Source organism: Monodon monoceros, unplaced genomic scaffold (genome assembly GCF_005190385.1).
Source record: "Monodon monoceros isolate NGI ecotype Baffin Bay Population unplaced genomic scaffold, NGI_Narwhal_1 Super_Scaffold_12, whole genome shotgun sequence".
NCBI classification, from domain to species: Eukaryota; Metazoa; Chordata; class Mammalia; order Artiodactyla; family Monodontidae; genus Monodon; species Monodon monoceros.
Window position 1 is genome coordinate 150,835,050 of NW_021703768.1, and position 17,973 is coordinate 150,853,022.

Genomic DNA, 17,973 nt, shown 5'->3' on the forward strand with positions numbered 1-17,973 from the left:
AGCAGAGAAGGGTCAGCAGGTAAGCCAAGTGAGCAAGGGGTGGTGGGGTGGGTGGGGCCAGACCTTAGTCCAGGAAAGGCCCATAACTCCTGCCCTGGGCTGGCCTGGGCCAGGAGGCGTGGAGAGCATACCTGTCCTCTGTGTCTGTGTGACCTTAGGCAAGTCGTGAGCTTCATGTTCCTTGTCTGTGAAATGAGGGGCAGGTAGAAGTCACCTGAGTGCAGATGCCAGAGGACAAGCCACATGGGTGAGGTGGCAGCGTGCCCAGCCCCAACCGCCTTGTTCTTTGCAGTTCAGCCTGTCTGCATGTCCTCCTCGTGACGCCTGTGTCTGTCCTTGTGACCAGGCCCCTGGAGCCCACTGGGGAAGAGGGTGACTTTCCTCCGATCTTGGGGAGGTGGCTGCCGCTTCTGTGACACTTTCGTGCACGTTACCATAGAAACCGGAGTGCCGCTCACGTCTGTGTGTGAGCACGGGTCAGGGGAGCGGCCCTCCCTTCCAAGGGACACCGTGAGGGGCTGTCACCCCACCTTGCCACCTCCACCTCCTGCGTGCTCCCTGACAGGAGGGCCTGCAGTCATCCTTTCCCTTGTTCACTGACTGTGCACTGGGGCGGAAGAGCCTGGGCTCAGACCTGTCCCTTCCCTCCCAGAAGTCCTGAGATGTTTGGAGCAACAGCCAGGGAGACAAATGACTGAGGGATGGACCATGGGGCCGGGAAGTGAAAGAAGAGAAGCACTGGTGGACGCCTGGAGGCCCTGGGCAGGATGTCGTTCCTGACCCACCTCATCCTGGGGCTGGGTCAGTGCTATTTGCCCCAAATGAGGAAACTGAGGCTCAAGAAACAAGGGACAGCATAGGAGTCTGCAGCAGTCGGTGAGCCTCGGAACAGCTGGTGGGCAGAGCAGAGTTTTTTACATGATGGATTTGGAAGAATTCTGGGGCGCACCCCCCAGCTTGCTCTGGCTCCAGGCAGGTCCACGCCTCTGAGCTGCCACCTGGAACCTCAGGGTTCTTCGTGTAGCCCCCAGATCTGTCGTCTTGGGACCTCCTGCCCACCATTCCTCCACCCCGCCGCTGTCTGTGTGTCTCCAACAGCAAATGCAGATTTCAACCCTGCTTATCAGAGCCTCCTAGTGAAGCTCCCTCATCATTTTTTTTGTTAGTTTTGGCTGCGTTGGGTCTTCGTTGCGGCGGGCGGGCTTTCTCTAGTTGCGGTGAGTGGGGGCTACTTTTTGTTGTGGTGCGCGGGCTTCTCATTGCAGTGGCTTCTCTTGTTGCAGAGCACGGGCTCTAGGCGCACAGGCTTAAGGAGTTGTGGCTCGCAGGCTCTAGAGCGCAGGCCCAGTAGTTGTGCCGCAAGGGCTTAGTTGCTACGTGGCATGTGGGATATTCCCAGACCAGGGCTCGAACCCATGTCCCCTGCATTGGCAGGCAGATTCTTAACCACTGCGCCACCAGGGAAGGCCCACATTTTAAAAATAATAATGAAGCCGTCTCAGGCCACAGGGGTGTAGATGGGCAGGAAGGCACAAATCCCCATTCCTCTGTGTGTCTGCACCCCCTCTGTCCCCCACCATTGTGGCCATGGCTCCCAGCCCCCTCTGTCTCCCCTCAACCCTGCACATGAGCCTCTCCACAGTCCCCTTGGTCCACCTCCCCACGGTCCAGCACGGGTGTTTCTAGAATTGATCGATTGCTTGATTGGAAGGTAAACAGAGCTGGCTCCCAGCCAAGTTTGAGTGTGTGTCCTCCCTCTTTCAGCCCTCCTTTCTGGGCTCTGGTCCCAGTCAAGGTAATGATATTCAACCTTCATTCAACAAACACTCGCTGGACACTCGCTATGTATCAGTCCCTGGCTAGGCTCTGGGGATGCTCAAGGGTTGGGAGAGACGTCACCATTCAGTCCCTGCCCTCAAGGCACTGACAGTTTGCATGGGGAGACAGATTCATAAATGGTGACCATATGATGTGGGAGGTACTGAGGTGAGTTCGGCCAGGGGCTGTGGGAGCTCAGGGGAGGTGTAGCCAGCTCTGTCTGGGGGTCAGGGAAGGCTTCCTGGGGGAGGGGGTGTTTGAGCAGGCCTTGAAGGACAAGTAGAAGTCACCCAGGCAGAGAGCAGATGGGGGGCGTAGATCAACGCAATGAAGGATCCTCATTCCAGCTAGCTTTAGGCAAAGAAAGGAATCCAGGGGTAGCTCTGCCTTCTGGCTTCTTGGGATCCCAGGCTTTCAACACAGCGAGGAGTCAACCTCTTTCTTCCCTGGCTGTCTCCATTCTCCAAGCCCCTGCTTCAGACCCGTGGATGGCCTCCCCTTTCACTTGGCCTCCTATGGCCTGCAAAGCCTTCAGGACTGGCCCAGCAGAAAGAGAGGTTCTCTCTTCCCAGCAGCCCAGCCCAAATCCCGAAGTCCCATCTATGGGGATGGGGTGACCTTCCTGTCTGGGAACTAGTCAGTGTAGTATACCTGCCTCTGGGGCCAGAGATGGGGTCAGCCCACCAGGACCGAATGACTGTATGGACTGAGTAGGGTGAGGGCCAGGCATTCCCTGCAGAAGAGCGGGTACTGTTAGCCAGACGCGGGAGGGAGGCAGGGTCCCAGAGTACGCACAAGCCTTTGCAGAATTGCAAGTAGTCTAGATGCCATCCTACATATTTGAAGGGAGGCCCTAGAGGCAAGGCCAGGTAACAGGTCAGGCCCTGGGCCAGTAGAGCCTCGAATGCCAGGTGAAGGGCGTGGTGCGCCATCCTGTGGACTCTCCTCTCCCCGCCTGGGCCTGTGGAGCAGGACACCCAGGCCCCAAGCGGACCGACCAAATGCACATCTCCAGGCCAGGGAGCCAGGGAGACTGGGAGCATAGGTGCCCAGGGGTGAGGGGGTGCAATGCTGGGTGGACAGCCAGGAAGAGAAAGACAGAGGCTGCCAGGCCCCCAGCCCCCTCTCTCTCCTCCACCCCACTTCAACTCCAGAACATTTCTCAGGGAAGTAGCGAAAGCAGGGGCTTGCTGCCCCTCCCCTTTGCCATTGACACAGACCGGGGCTGTTGGAGGGATAAAAAGGAGACCCTGTCAAGCCCCTGTCAAGTTATGGACAGGGGCTTGGCACGGCTGTTCTTGAGAAGCAGTGCTCACTACTCCCAGCTGAGTGAGGCCAGATGACACCCTGCCCCCAGCGCTCCTACCCTGCTCTGTGAGACTGAGTCCTCACTCAGAAAACACGAGTTCATTAATAGCTTGATTAATCACACCTCATATTTTCATGGTGCTTTGAAAAATAAAACATTTGAAAGCACTTTCACACCCACCCTGGGCCTCAGAGTTACACGAGTAGGCCTTATCATCCCAGGCTGCAGGTGAGAAAAGGGGGGCTCAACCTCAGAGCAGCAGCATGTTGGGGGATGGCAGAGGGCAGGCTGGAGCACAGAGCCTCTCCCTGCCCACAACTCTGCCTGTGGGCCTCTCTGAGCTCTCTCTGGGTCTCCCTGCAGGACAAGAGTGAAGGGGGCAACCCTCAGGCAAATCTTCTGAAGTTCAAGGGAAAAAAGGGGGTGGTCATTCAGTCACTCAACAAACACTCCATCAGTATCCAGGTCAGACCTGGGCTCCTGCTCCGAGCAAGTTCACAGTCTAGTGGAGGAGGAGGCAGCGTGCCCAGTCCTGAATATGGCATGTACCCTGGAGGAAGGCTTAGGGGACAGCGTGGGCACAGGGGCAAAGTGACAAAGAGTATGGATCCAAGAAGGCCTCCTGGAGGAGGTGGCTTGTTGGCTGAGACTGGATGTCTGGGTGGGAGTTCCCAGATAGACCTCATGGGACAGGCCTACCATGGTCCACTCCACAGAATGCCTCCCCATCCGATTCTCCACTGCCACCCCTGCCTCCCTCCACCCATTCCTCACGCAGGGAGATCTCAGCATTCCTCTGCACACAGCCCCCCAGATGCTCCTCACCCCTTCCCAATAAAACTCCAAGATCAGGCCGCTGCTCCCTCTCTGACTCACCTCCTGCTCGTCTCCCCTGCACTCCCTCTGCCCTGGCCACCCTCCTCGCTGTCCTAACAACAAACCCGGCTGCTTCCTGTCTGACAGCCTCTGCTGTTCCCTCCTCCTAAAATGCTTTTCCTCCTGGCCTTGGCCCTCAGGGGTCTACTTAGACATCACCTCAACAGAGGAACCTGCCCCAAGCCCTCTTCCACTCTAGAGCCCTTGCACCCACACCCTTTATGAAGTAGCACCCCTTTTTACCTGCTTCAGAACACTTGGCAGCTTCTGAATCCTCTATTTTCTTTTGCTTCTCCATTTTGAATGAAAGTGTTTGAGAGCAGAGGATGTGTCTGTCTTGCTCACTGCAAAATCCCAGAACAGTTCCTGGCACTCAATAAGTATTCACTGAATGAATGCAAGAATGAGTGAATGAATACATTTCAGGTCATAAGAGCACCATGAGAGGGGAAGGAGAAGGTAGCATTTGTCCCAGGCTCAGCTGTGGCCAAGGCCCATTACCCAGGGGTCTCTTATCCCCCTCTAGCCCCCAGCCTCCCTACACAGACACACACACACCCTCTCTCTCACACACACACTCTTACACACGACGTGGTCTCCCTTGCTATCCCTAAGAAGACACTGTATGTGGGGACTGCTAGGATTGGGGCTCCCACCCTTCATGGGCAGCCAGAGCAGGGGTGCCGGCTGGGGCTGATTGGGCAGCCAGTGCCCTCCTGAGACAGGCGGGGGCCAGCTGGCCAGCCCCAAGGCTCACTGGGAATGGGGTTCCCACTTCAAGCCCTGAGCGTCCATACAGCCCCATCGGCAGTTCTCAGTGACCAAGTTCTCAGGGATCTGCTAGTAAATGAAAGAAGTCTTCTAACTGAATTCCAAGAGGGCAGCTGGGCAAGTAAGAGAGACTTGGCGAGGCTGTGGCGGACGGAGCTTCTGGCGAGCTGGAGGGTGGAGTTCGGGATACAGCAGGGCCTGTGTGGCCAGCGGGCCTTGCCCCTGCCTGCTCCCCCACAGCCCCAGTGCATCTGCTTTGCAAAGCCTTCCTCCCATGCTCATCACCTCACAGCCAGAAGGAAGCAGAAGTAGGCACCCAAATCCAAGTCCCCATTCACCAACACCAGCTCTAGGCAGCCTCGAGCTGGGCAGGCCTCAGCCACATGCTTGCTTCACCTGTGATAAGAGCTATAGAACCAGTGAGGACAGGTCCTAGATGCAGAGGGGGCGAAATGGCATGTGTGGTTTCCTGAGAGAGTGAGGTGGGGGAGTCCTCTTTCAGAAGAAGTGACGATAGAACTGGGCCCTGAGGAGAAGGTAGGAAAGTGCCGGCAGGGAGAAAGGGGGCATTAGGGAGTGGTGGTGACTGCAGTGAACTAGAGTCCGTGCCCTTTTGAAAACATCATATATCATTTGACACTGAGCATGCACTGCTTGCTGTTATCTTTGATAGACAAGCACAGGGTTTCATGTCAAAGGGAAAGATAGCTCATGCTAGTGGCCTGCAACGTGGAGAGGGAGAGACCCAAGGCTCTCACTGTGCTTTAGTCCCAGTGAGAGACCTAACTGGGACGGTGAGGGGGGTTGCAGGTGCCGACCACAAGGGTGGAGGTCATGTAGTGGGCGAAGGGGCCAGAGGGAGGGGAAGCCAGCTCTGGCCACCCAGGAAGCTTCCAGCAGCCCCAAGAGGGGCTGAATTTACCCCCACCCATGGCCTTAGAGTGTCCTTGCCAGCGGTCATAACTGCAGCCTGGAGGGGGCCCCTGGGTCCACCCAATAAATGCCCCCCCAGGGGAATGGGGAGGGGAGACCATGCCAGCGTGGCGTGGCGGAGGCCCAGGAGAAGTGAGCTATGTCCCTTATTGGTCACAGTACATTTATTTTTCATTAGCAGTTAAATGCAGACATGAGGGATTGTGCTGGGTTCAGCGGGCGGCTGACACGAGCAGTGCTTGGCGCGGTGATCGATAGGGAAGTCGGGGGGGTCCATGTGCCCTCTCCCTGCCCATACCCCCAGCTGGGACCCCTGCCTACCCAGCTCCCAGCCAGTAATCAGACACAGGCCATCACACTGAGCCCCTGTGAGGCAAGGCGTGGGCAGGCCTGGAGGCTGACACTGAGGTCTCGCATGCCCTTTTGGAGCCTGTGATGCCTGCCCCCAGCCCCCTGTGGGCCCTGCTCAGGGGTCAAGCTTAGCCCTCCTCTGTGCAGCCCTGGGGTCTGCAGAGATGCCGTGGCTTCCCCAGGAAGTGTCTAGAGAGGCTCCTGGACCTACCAGGCCCACACTTGGGAGCCCACCCTTCTCCAGACCTTGGGAGGTCTGAGCCCAGCTCAGCCTTGCCCCGGCTGAGCCCGCTGCCTGGGTCAGGGCGGCTGAGTGACAAGTGAATGTCATAAAAAAGGGTCAGGATGTGGGCCCCCCAGAGTCCAGGGCTGGAGCTGCAGGGCTGGGGAAGTGACTTCTCCCTCAGGCCTCAGATTCCACACCTGTAAGATGACTAGATGGCTCCTCCCCTCTGCCTGCATCCCCACCTTCCTCAGCCTAAAACAGAGACCCAAGGACTGGCAGAGCCCCATGGAAGTGGTTCAGGATGGGGCAGGGCGGGACAAGGGGAGCTTGTCTTCCCAACTGCAAGTGTGGTTCCCTGGCAGCTTAGCCTTCCTTACGGAGCAGCAGAAAGTGCAGGGGGTAGCGGGGAGAGAGGCTGGGGAGAGGCCAGGGTGGGAGGAGGAGGGGTGGATGAGCCCACTGCTGCAGACACGGAGGGCAAGACACCTGCTGGCTCTGTGCCTCAGTTTCCTCATCAGTCCCCACCCCTGAAGAGATTGCTAGGAGAGTTACTGAAGGAGCATTGTCAGTGCAAAAGCACTGGGTATGGATAGCAGCCAACATTTTCCGAGCACTGGGCCTTTTTTCACTTCATCCTCATGATAGCCCTAAGAATTGGGTACCATCCCCCATTTTGCAGGCAAGGAAACAAGCAGGGGTTAACTGAAGTCACACCAGGTTTCTCAGCCTCTGCAGACATTCCCAGCTCACCCACCCGGTGCCTACAGGACCAGGCACAGATCCCTTCCCCAAAATCACAGTCTTGGGGTGGAGAGGGCAGACTCCCACATTGGAAAGAGAGGGTCCCTGTGCAAGCAAGAGAGAAGGGGCAGCGTGGATGCCCCCCTGGGCCCGAGGAGCCAGGCCTCCCTGTTAGAAGCCCTCCATGGGTTTTGGGCTGCCCGTAAGGAGGTAGTGGAGCCAGGAGGCCGACTGCGTGAGGCACCTCCAGACTCCCCCATGGGGCAGACAGGACCTCCATAGATGTCATAGACAACAAAATGGGTAACCTGCCTAAGGTCACCACTAGCAGGGAGCAGATGGGTCTCTGAAGCCCAAGCTTTTCCCTCTTTATGTCCAGAGCCCCCTGTTGGCTGTGAGTGTGTGTTGGGGGAAATCACTGCAGCCCTGAGAGAGGCCAGGCCGTCAGGGGCCTGTTTGGTGGGTGTGGAGGCTGAGGGTGCCCCAACTCTCCATCCTCCCACTCCCACCCCCACCCCGCCCCTCCCCACCCTCTCAAGGGTCCTGCCGGTGGAGCAGACGGTCAGACTGCTCTGGGGGGTTACCTCCACCAAAGCCTCAGAGCCAATTACCTGTGTAATTAGCAACAAATGACTTGTGGGATGGCTGTGGTTTGCAGTTAAAATTAGGAGGAAACCCATATTCTGGTCTCCTTGAAGGGTGGGACATGGGCCGGGCCCCTGAGGCTCCCAGACACACCCTCCTGGCTCCCACCCTCCCCGGGACCCACCCAGCAGCCCAGGCTCACCCCAAGTCACCCCTCCTGGGGGCCTCTCCTGTAGCACTGCCACCAACACCCCTCACATCTGCACTCGTCACAGCCTCCTCCCCTCCTTCATTCACTTGGTATTTTCTCAGCACCTACTACATGCAGGGGCCAGGAATGGGGAGCAACCCGGAAGCAGCCCCTGAGGCAGCCAGGGCACCAGAGGAAGGGACTCCTGCCCTCCCTAGCCCCAGGCTGCCCAGGGCCCTCTCCCTCCCTCCCTCTCTCCCCCCAAACCCCCCCCACTCCCCACTCCCCACCCCTCTGCTCCACCCACACCCCCCACCCCCACCCCCGGGGCCTTCCAGGGCAGTGGGCTGCCTCACCAGATCCCTAAACTTCTACCAGCGTGGTAATGAGCCCTGACCACTGCTGTGTGCTGGCACTTCCGTATTTGTCTCCACAGGGGGCTGCTTCTTCCCCTATTTTATGGAAGGGGACACTGAAGTTTAAGGGAGGCATTCAGCAGCCCAGCCTGCTGGGCTGGAAGTGGCAGAGCCTGGCCCCACTGGCTGCCTCCTCTTGGCTCGGTCCCAGCCCCTGAACAGGCAGGTAGCCCCGGGAGGGCCCCGCAAGTCCAGCAGAGGCCCCAGCTCACCTGCCCCCTTTGCTTCTGCTGCAGGGGCCCAGCAGAGTGCCACAGTGGCCAACCCGGTGCCCGGCTCTAACCCAGACCTGCTTCCCCACTTCCTGGTGGAGCCTGAGGACGTGTACATCGTCAAGAACAAGCCGGTACTGCTGGTGTGCAAGGCCATGCCCGCCACGCAAATCTTCTTCAAGTGCAACGGGGAGTGGGTGCGCCAGGTGGACCACGTGATCGAGCGCAGCATGGATGGGAGCAGCGGTGAGACCAGGCTGGGGTGCCAGGCGGGGTCACTCGAAGGGGGAGCGAGTCTCAGACTCAGAGGCAATGGAGGCCCAGAGAGGGGCCTGCCATTGCCCCTGCTGCATGCCTGTGAGCCGAGGCCAGGGTGAAACTAACCACTCTGTGTGCACCACCCCAGGTCCCCAGGAGAGGCAGGACTCCCACACCTGGGACCCACTGTGTACACACCAAGGCCTTCCCTGGGAGGCCCACCCTCACAAGACTTCATCACTTGGTGGGGGAGTGAGTAAAAGGGAAGCCCCCCAAAATGCCCCAGGGAGCTCTGTGGGTTGGGGGAGGGGCGGGACCCTGCCACTGCATCTGAGCCCAGGCAGACCCAGAGGCAGCCTGGCAAGTGGTGCCAACAGAGAAAGGTTTGAAAAGAGTGGATCCCAGATGATGGAAGAGATCACGGACCTCACATTCCGTGATTGTTTTCTTTGTGCATCTGTTGGTTCATTCGTTGGTCCGTTCGTTGGCACGTTCCCTGAGCACCCACCCTTGAGCCGGAGACACAGCCCCACGGAGATGGGGGCAGCACAGTGACCTCTCATTGAGTTCTGGGATCTGTGGCTGCCCAGGGAGGCTCCTCGGGGAAGGTGATATGTAAACCTGGTCAGGGCGAGAAGAGGAGAAGGGCGTCCCAGGCACCCCCAGAAAGGGACACAGCACAAGCAAAACCCTGGAGGCAGATGGGCCGGCGTGCGGGTCGAGGCTTAGCAGGGAGGGTGTGGAGTGTGTGCAGCGGGCAGTGGTGCCATCCAGGAGCCTCACCCGTCCGGCTCTGGAGTGAGGTCACAGTCCTATGGGATTTCAAGCTACTGAGTGACATGACCAGAGCTATGGGTGACACTCGGAGCCAGTGTGGGGGGCTGACAGGAGAGGCAGACCCAAGAAGTGCCCCTTCTGTGGGACACCTCATTCCCCACCTCCAGCCCTGGCCTTAGGCAGTAGGCAGTGGGGATGGGGGCAGAGAGCCATTGTTTGGGTTCCCATGCTCCCCAAGAGCAGGCCCGGCAGAGCTAACAGCCTCTCCTCCTCGCTAACTGGACCCCAGTTAAGCTCATTTCTTACCCCTTTGCCTTGATGGTTTGTGGAGCCCACACACATGATGAGCCCTCAGGTTAAGTCCTGAGCCCCTTCCCACTGAGGCTCAGCCAGCCTGAGACATACAGCCCACAGACCCTCTGCCCAGTATGGCCACTTGAGTGAGGCCTGAGTCACAGGGGCAAGCAGGTGGCACCCAGAACAGCTCACACTGATGCCAAGGGCAGGCAGGGGACCACAGGCCCAGAGGGGTGGCCCATGCTCCTGGTGGGAGGGACTGGGCAGCCCAGGAAGGATTCCCGGAGTGGGGGTGGGGTGGGGTGATAACATCCAACCTCAGTCTTAAAACCAGCTGGAATGACTGTTTATCAGGCCAAAGGACAAATGCAGGGAATGCGAGGCTGGCCAGAGGCCCAGGTTTGGAGCGGCAGAAGTGGGGGTCGGGGGGGGTGGTCGGCAAGACGAGGAAGCTGCAGCCACACTTGCACTGTGGGAAGCTGGTGCCAGGCAGAGGGAGACTGGAGGAGGGGGCCCTGCCCTGGTGAACTCGGAAGCTCTCACAAGAACCCAGATGTGAGCAGACGAGCCCTGAGTTTCATCAGCGTGTGATTTAGTTCTCAGAGCCAGCCTGTCCTATTACAGATGGCTCTGACTCATCCAGGGCTCCAACCAGGCATTCTGGTCCACAGAAGTCACACCCCATCCTCCCCTGCCAGGGTCACCAGGTGCTGGTCTTCTTCCCCCCAAGTGTCAGCCCCCTAGTGAGTGATTCTTGCCCAGGTCCTTGAGCCCTGCATTGTCCTGGCCTTACACACACCTGCTGCTGGCAGCGTCCTCCTTGCAGTCCTCAGGTCTTAACTGAGCACCTGCTCTGTGCCAGGCCTCGGTGAGGTGCTAAGAATTTAGCCCACAAGGCTCTTGGTGCAGGTGATCCAGCTCTGCCTCCCACTCTCAGGAGGGGAATGCATGGGGTTGGTGCCCTCTGCGGCAAGCCCCCCTTCCCTCCCTGGGCCTCAGTTTCCTCCTCTGTAAAATGGGGATGAGGATGGCCCCCCTTGGTGGGGGAAGCTGTGAGATCTCTCACACCCAGGTGGAGCCCAGCTCCAGGTCTTTCCTCTCTCCCTACCCCATGCCTAGGGCCCAGCACCACTTTGCAGCATTATGAGTCCTCCTGCTGCTGAGGTAGGTCCCCCAAGGAAAGGACAGGTGAGGAAGAGCAAGCCACAGCCAGAGACCTGTCTCCCCACAGCCTTGAGAGCCTGTCCTGGAACCTCTTGGAAGGTGCCACGCCAGCCCCAAACTGCTCACACCTCCCCTTCCTGGCTTCCCACATATACCCCTCCTTGTCTCCTGCCATCACGAGGTCTGGAATCCATGGCTTGGCTGAGACCCAGGCTCTTGCCTACATAGCAGTCACAGGCCAGGCCAGCCCTCAGCCCACATTCCCCAACAGGCTCTCCTGGCCTTGCTCCCTTCAAAGCCAGGCAGAGAGCAGAGCTCACGGGGACAAGTCCCCATGGCCACCAGGGCCCCCTCCTGCTCTGAGCATCCAACCTCAGGCCTCCCATGGCCTGCAAATCTGAATTTTCATTGATCTTATTGACTTCTCAACCCAAAGCCATTGAGTGCTTTGAGGCAAAGAGATAGGCTTCTCACTTACCCACAAACAGATGCCCAGGCCACGGGCGGCACCACCATGCTACACACAGACCCAAGACCCTGAGCCAGGAATGCTCTGTGGTCAGGCAGGTATGATGGGGTCAGAGGTCAGCCCAAATCTGAAGCCCCACCCATTTCTGCATGGGGGTGGGGATGGCAGGGTGGACACCCCAGGAGAGAGTACCTGATCTCCCCCTTGCTCGCCCCCATTCCCCATCCAGAAGGCCAGGGGGAGGGGACCAAAGCCTGAAATCTCTTGAACCCAAACCCACTGATAGTGTAAAAGCTGGAAATTTGCAAAACCAAGCATTGGAGTCTGGTCTGGGAGTGTAATTTATCATGTATTAAACAAACTGACTGGTTATTAGAAGCAGTTTGGTAAGAAGGTACCCTAAGCCCTCACTTGCCCTCAGAGCCCCCTACCCCCCCCCACCTCCCAGAAACCCTCAGCATGCCCACACCAGGGCCTCCCCACACGCCCACGGCACTCACACGCCAGCACACACCCGACACGCTCCTAGGCCTGGGCCAGCAGGGACCCCTACATCCTCCCATCCCTCCCCAAGGCTAGCATCTGCTCACATTTACCAGGCAGGTGCGGACACAGCCGTGCCCAGAAACTGCTCCCAGGAGCCAGGCTGCTCATTGACCTGCAGCAGGGAGGGCACAGCCCCTCATTTCAAGGACCAGAAGGGCAGGCTCTGGGTCTCCCCACCTCCCAGAGCCTGTGGGGCTCAAGGGCACTGCCTGGATCTAGACCTCATGGACAAACCTGGCCCTTATTCGTGGCAGCAAGAAGGAGATGAGATGGCAGGACAGAAGTGTGGAGGAGACAGGGAAGAAGAAATAGGAGCACTTAAATTTTTTTTTTTAAGATTTTTTTCTAATATTTATTTATTTACTTGGCTGTTGCAGCCAAATAGTTGCAGCACGCAGGATCTTCGTAGAGGCACTCGGGATCTTTCGTTGCAGCGCACAGGCTCAGTAGTTGCGGCGCACAGGCTTAGTTGCCCCGAGACATGTGGGATCTTAGTTCCCCAACCAAGGATGGAACCCGCATCCCCTGCATTGGAAGGCAGATTCTTAACCACTGGACCACCAAGGAGGTCCCAGGAGCACTTAAATTTAGTGCTGTTCTCCCTGAGCTGAGCTGCCTGGGTGGTGCATGAGCTCCCCCCACCACCATGGGGGATGGAGCAGTCCATCCATAGACCTGTCCACCCAAGAGAGGAAAAGAATCCAGTTCAGAATGTTCTGGAGGTCTCCCACCACTAACCCCAAAGGCTGAGAGGGAGGACCCTGTCTCTACCCCCAAGTATGTGCACAGCTCCTTCTCAGATGCTCCAAGAATCTGTGTGCTTGACAGCTGGCTGGTGCCCAGGGCCCCTCTCCTATGCACAGACCCTGTAAGGGACCCTTTCTCGCTTCTCAGCCCTCATCCCACACCACTAGAATGCACACATCCAGTGCCTTAGAGGATGGGGTAGGCAGTGCCCAGAATGGAGGGATCTAGCCCAGTGATTGTGACCTCAGCCAGAGGTGATACACCCCCCCAAATCCTGCGAGAACTCACGGGGAGGGCAGGGGTGAGGGATAGGAAAATCTGGGAGCCCAGTGTGGGAGCCGGAGAGACTCATGAGGAGGGGTCTGGGCAGGGGTCAGGGAAAGACACGTTAGAGAAATTAAGACAGAAAACAGCCTCCTGGCTTGCCTGCTCAGCCTGGCGGCGGCTCCTCCTGCAATGCAGCCCTAATTGAATTTCTCTGTTAACAATGGAAACACCAGCCTCTCTCCCTCTTTCTGATAAGCCAATGACCCAAGGGAAATTGGGGTCAGGAGGAGGAAAAATTGGAAAGTCTTTTCTTACTCCTGGGGACACTGTTTTGTCTGAGGGCCAGGGGCCTGGAGGAGGACTGGTATTCCCCCTCCTGGGTCCTCAGAAATCTGGACCCTCCCCAGATGCCCCACACCTGGTTCTGGGTGTGGCAGACATGGGGGGACTGTGTCCATCCTTGAGAGGTGTTTCCTCCAGCCCAGTCCATTCAGGGTAGAGAGGGTCCCGGCCACCCATCACAGGCCAGCTTCCCCTCTATGAGCTGCCCCCTCCCCCTCGCCAACATTTCTCCCTGTGGGATGGGCACCCCCAGCACCCTCCTCCGGTGAACCCCTCGCACGCCTTGGATTCTGAGCACTCTGAACATACTCTGGATTCAGACAGCAGACAGCCCTGGATGCCTATGGCAAGTCACTGCCTCTCTGAGCCTCTGTTTCCTCATCCATGGAGTGGGAGCAATACCTCCAAGAGAGCAGATTGAAAAAGATAAGCCAGCACATGGGAAACCCTTACTAAGCCCCAGGGGTCTATTATCATACAACATAATCACTGTAATTATCTTGTTAATAGCTGTTATTATATTATCACTCATCAGGATGTACCTACTAACCCCAGGAGGTGAGCCAGATCGCTCCTTACCCTTTTTTTTAACCCACAAAGGTCCCAGGGCTAGCCTATCTGCCCCACCTCCTCTGCCAGCCCCTGTTGCCCAAAGCTCCTCTGTGCCCTTGTCTCTGAAACAACAGGAAGCTCCTGTAGTGATATTTTTGTAAGTGACTCCAGGGAGACAGGCCTTGGGTAACAAAGGGTAACAAAGTATAATGAATGGAAGTGCTAAGCACCCACTCTTGACCTTCAGGTGATATAAAGGGACTCCCACTGAGCCCCCCCAGTGTTCCCTCCAGGCAGAGCATTGCCCCCCCCCCCAGTCCGTCCGCTCTCCTGCTGAGCAGAGGGAGGACTATGGTGGTGCAGGGGCCCGGCAGGGGACTGGACAGAGAGGCCTGGGGGCTAGGCATGGCCCCGGCCCTTGCTACCCACCCCTCCACCCTCAGGACTGCCTGCCATGGAGGTCCGCATCAATGTCTCGAGGCAGCAGGTGGAGAAGGTGTTTGGGCTGGAGGAGTACTGGTGCCAGTGCGTGGCGTGGAGCTCCTCGGGCACCACCAAGAGTCAGAAGGCCTACATCCGCATTGCCTGTGAGTCCAGGGCGGAGGTGGCCCTAGGGTGTCACTGGGGGAGGAGGGCTCATCAGAAATCCTCAGATCCTGCCTTGATGGGTGGAGGGAGTGCCTATGGACGCTGCCCAGCCACCCCCACATCCCCCTGGGCACTTGACACTTCCTTCTGGCATGTGCCATGGCCCCTGCAGGACCAGGGGACAGGGTCAGCCAGGCTGACCTGGCGTGAGGCACTCAGCCTGGAGGACACTCTTGTTCTTCCCCCAGATTTGCGCAAGAACTTTGAGCAGGAGCCGCTGGCCAAGGAGGTGTCCCTGGAGCAGGGCATCGTGCTGCCCTGCCGCCCGCCAGAGGGCATCCCCCCAGCTGAGGTGAGCAGGGCTCCAGTGCCACTCCACAGGTGGGCAGTGCTCCCAGGTCTCGAGTCCCGCCTGCCCACCCCCCCAGGCTGATCCCCCACCCCAGGGGCCACTCTCGCTCCTGGCAGGGCCAGCATAGTCAGGTAGTACAGTGGCATGGCTCCCTCCCCCAGGTGGAGTGGCTCCGGAACGAGGACCTGGTGGACCCATCCCTGGACCCCAATGTGTACATCACGCGGGAGCATAGCCTGGTGGTGCGACAGGCCCGCCTGGCCGACACGGCCAACTACACCTGCGTGGCCAAGAACATCGTAGCTCGTCGCCGCAGCGCCTCCGCTGCTGTCATCGTCTACGGTGGGCCCCGGTGCTGGTGGGGCAGAAGGGCTCCGGGCATAGGAGAGGCACTGGGGCTGCCTTCAGGGCAACCACATGTGGCTGGCTCCCTGCAGAGCCAGGACCAGGCAAGCCAAACCGTGGCCTGACTGGGAAGGACAGGGAGAGGGCTTACTGTGGCTGTCAGGGAGCCAAGGGCATATCTGGGTGGAGATGGGGGGCAGGTTGATGGTCATCTGTGGCTGGACCATCCCTTGGCTTACTTGTGGGCAGGAGGCCATTGTGCAGAAGGAGATGAGTGGACAGGATGGGAGTCTAGGAAAGTGACAGACCACAGCCTGTACTCCTGTGTCCACGGGGTAGGAAGTAGAGCGACCTGGGCACCCCCAGGAGCAGAAAGAGGGAGGGGTGCGGGAGTAACCCCCGTGAAAGGCTGGGGTTTGGGTTGGAGGAACATGGGAGTTGTAGCTAGGGCTGGTGCCCACAGGGAGAAGGGGCTGTGGAGCGGGTGCTGCCAGGCCCTGGGGGCAATGGGCAGAAGCATGGTCTCCCCTCCAGGGCCTCTCTCTCAACACAGCTGTAGCCTGCCCGTTTCCAGCTCACAGCCCCTCTGTCCTCCTGCCCTGGCCCCTGGGCCAGTGTGTCTGAGGAAGCCCCCGCTCCCTGACCCCAGTCCTTCTCTGTCCGGCCAGTGAACGGTGGGTGGTCGACGTGGACCGAGTGGTCCGTCTGCAGCGCCAGCTGTGGGCGCGGCTGGCAGAAAAGGAGCCGGAGCTGCACCAACCCGGCGCCTCTCAACGGGGGCGCCTTCTGTGAGGGGCAGAATGTCCAGAAAACAGCCTGCGCCACCCTGTGCCCAGGTACCAGCGGCTGCCGCCTCCCGCATCGCTCTTCACCACGCCATCTCCGTGCCCTGGCTCCATCGTGCCCACCAGCCTGCTCCCCATGGCTCCATCCCACCCGCCCGCACGCAGGGCCAGGCTCACAGTCTGAGGCCAGGATGGGTTTCAGTGTGATCGGAGGCAGGGCTCAGTCTGTGTCCAGGCCCAGCCTCAGCAGAGGGGCTGAGTCACAGGATCTAAGGTGCAGTCAGGACAGGTACAGTCAGTGTGGGGCAGGCCCCAGCCTGGTGCTGCAGAACCACCTGTGCCTGGGATCAGAGGGTCATTGTGCGACCAAGTGCCCTCACTGCCCCAGGGCCAGGATGGCCCACGGTGTGGGTAGAACCAAGCAGGCCCAGCGTCATCGTGCCTTTTGTCATTAGCATGCATCATCCAGGCCTGCTGGACACCAGAGGGCTTGCAGCCTGGCAGGCTTGGCCCTAGCCCTGACATTGCACCAGGTCCGGACTCCCAGTGGGGCCACACTGGCAGATGGCCTGGACTGGCTCCCTGGGCTGACCACGCCATCTCTTCTCTGTCCATGTCTGTCTCGCATCTAGTGGATGGCAGCTGGAGCCCGTGGAGCAAGTGGTCGGCCTGTGGGCTCGACTGCACCCACTGGCGGAGCCGTGAGTGCTCTGACCCAGCACCCCGCAACGGAGGTGAGGAGTGCCGAGGCACTGACCTGGACACCCGCAATTGTACCAGTGACCTCTGCGTGCACAGTGAGTCCTCTCCACCCGGGAGTCCTCTTGAGTTTGCCAGGATTGGCCCGGCCCTGCCCCCGGGAGGTGGTGGCTAAGGGATCAGTCCCCTGCCACAGGCTGCACCCCCTATTCAAAGCTCAGGACCTTGGGGAACCCCATCCCTAACACACCCAACATGTGCCCACATATACCCCAATACCTCCCATACCTGCCCTGAGACATGCATACATTTGGAGATTTTACTGTGCACACCTGGCCTCTGGGATCATCTCCCAACCCCCTTCTTGTCTTCTCCTGCAGTTTTACCTCCGCCCCTCCCCCAAGTGCACACACAAGTCCTGTGGGGACACCAGACTTGTGAGGCCTGTTAATTACAAGGCCATAACTAACAATTAAAGATCTCTGTTGGATTTTGTCTCTAGGACACACCCTCCCCCATTCTTTCAATTAAAAACCTGATTATCTGTGTCAATTCCTTTCTGATGGACATTTCTTCCATTATGCAAAGCCCTTCTAAAATCAGTATAGTTTCCTCCAGACAGTCAATCACTCTCTCCTCAGCCCTGCCCCAGGCCTGTGGGAGGCAGACAAGGAGAAGAGCCCTAGCACCCCTGCTCCTGGCCCAGGGACTGGCCAGGAACCAGAATGGCAGACCCTCCCCCCCACCTCCCCAGAAAGCAGATCCCCTGCTTTGGGGATCCTAGGAGCTCACCCTCAGTCTCAGCTGCCCTGGGCCCCAGAAAAGCAGGTTCAGCCTAGCAGCCTGGTTCCAGGCCACCCAGGAAAGTGGCTCTTCCCCTCCTCCATTCTCCATCAGCAGCAACTTCAACATGAATTGAGCTCATGAGGGTTGCAATTTGCTCAGAGAGACACAGCAAGGTGGTGGCAGATGCAGGACTGGAATGCATGTGTGCCGATTCCATGCTCCCTGCTGCCAGCGTCTGCTGCTCCACTGGTGCTGATGCCCAAGAAGTGGAGGCCGCATCCTCCTGGGGTGTAGACCGCTGACCTCTCCTTCCCGGCCTCCTGCACCCTACCCCTCCCAAGCCTGCACTCTCTCCCACAGCTGCTTCCGGCCCAGAGGACGTGGCGCTCTACGTGGGCCTCATAGCCGTGGCCGTGTGCCTCCTCCTGCTGCTGCTCGTCCTTATTCTTGTGTACTGCCGCAAGAAGGAGGGACTGGACTCGGATGTGGCCGACTCATCCATTCTCACCTCAGGCTTCCAGCCCGTCAGCATCAAGCCCAGCAAAGCAGGTGGGGTGCCCCTGTCCCCAGC

General features: G+C 58.8%; 1 protein-coding gene across 1 annotated transcript in view; it reads left to right on the top strand.

Annotated features, from left to right (window-relative positions):
- UNC5A (unc-5 netrin receptor A) overlaps window positions 1-17,973 on the top strand; it is a 61,615-nt gene that overhangs the window by 37,867 nt on the left and 5,775 nt on the right. The window contains exons 2-7 of the mRNA XM_029217770.1: window positions 8,453-8,674; window positions 14,291-14,434; window positions 14,684-14,787; window positions 14,949-15,129; window positions 16,550-16,714; window positions 17,763-17,951. Of these exons, the coding sequence (XP_029073603.1) occupies window positions 8,453-8,674; window positions 14,291-14,434; window positions 14,684-14,787; window positions 14,949-15,129; window positions 16,550-16,714; window positions 17,763-17,951 (1,005 nt within the window). The remainder of the gene's footprint in view (window positions 1-8,452; window positions 8,675-14,290; window positions 14,435-14,683; window positions 14,788-14,948; window positions 15,130-16,549; window positions 16,715-17,762; window positions 17,952-17,973) is intronic.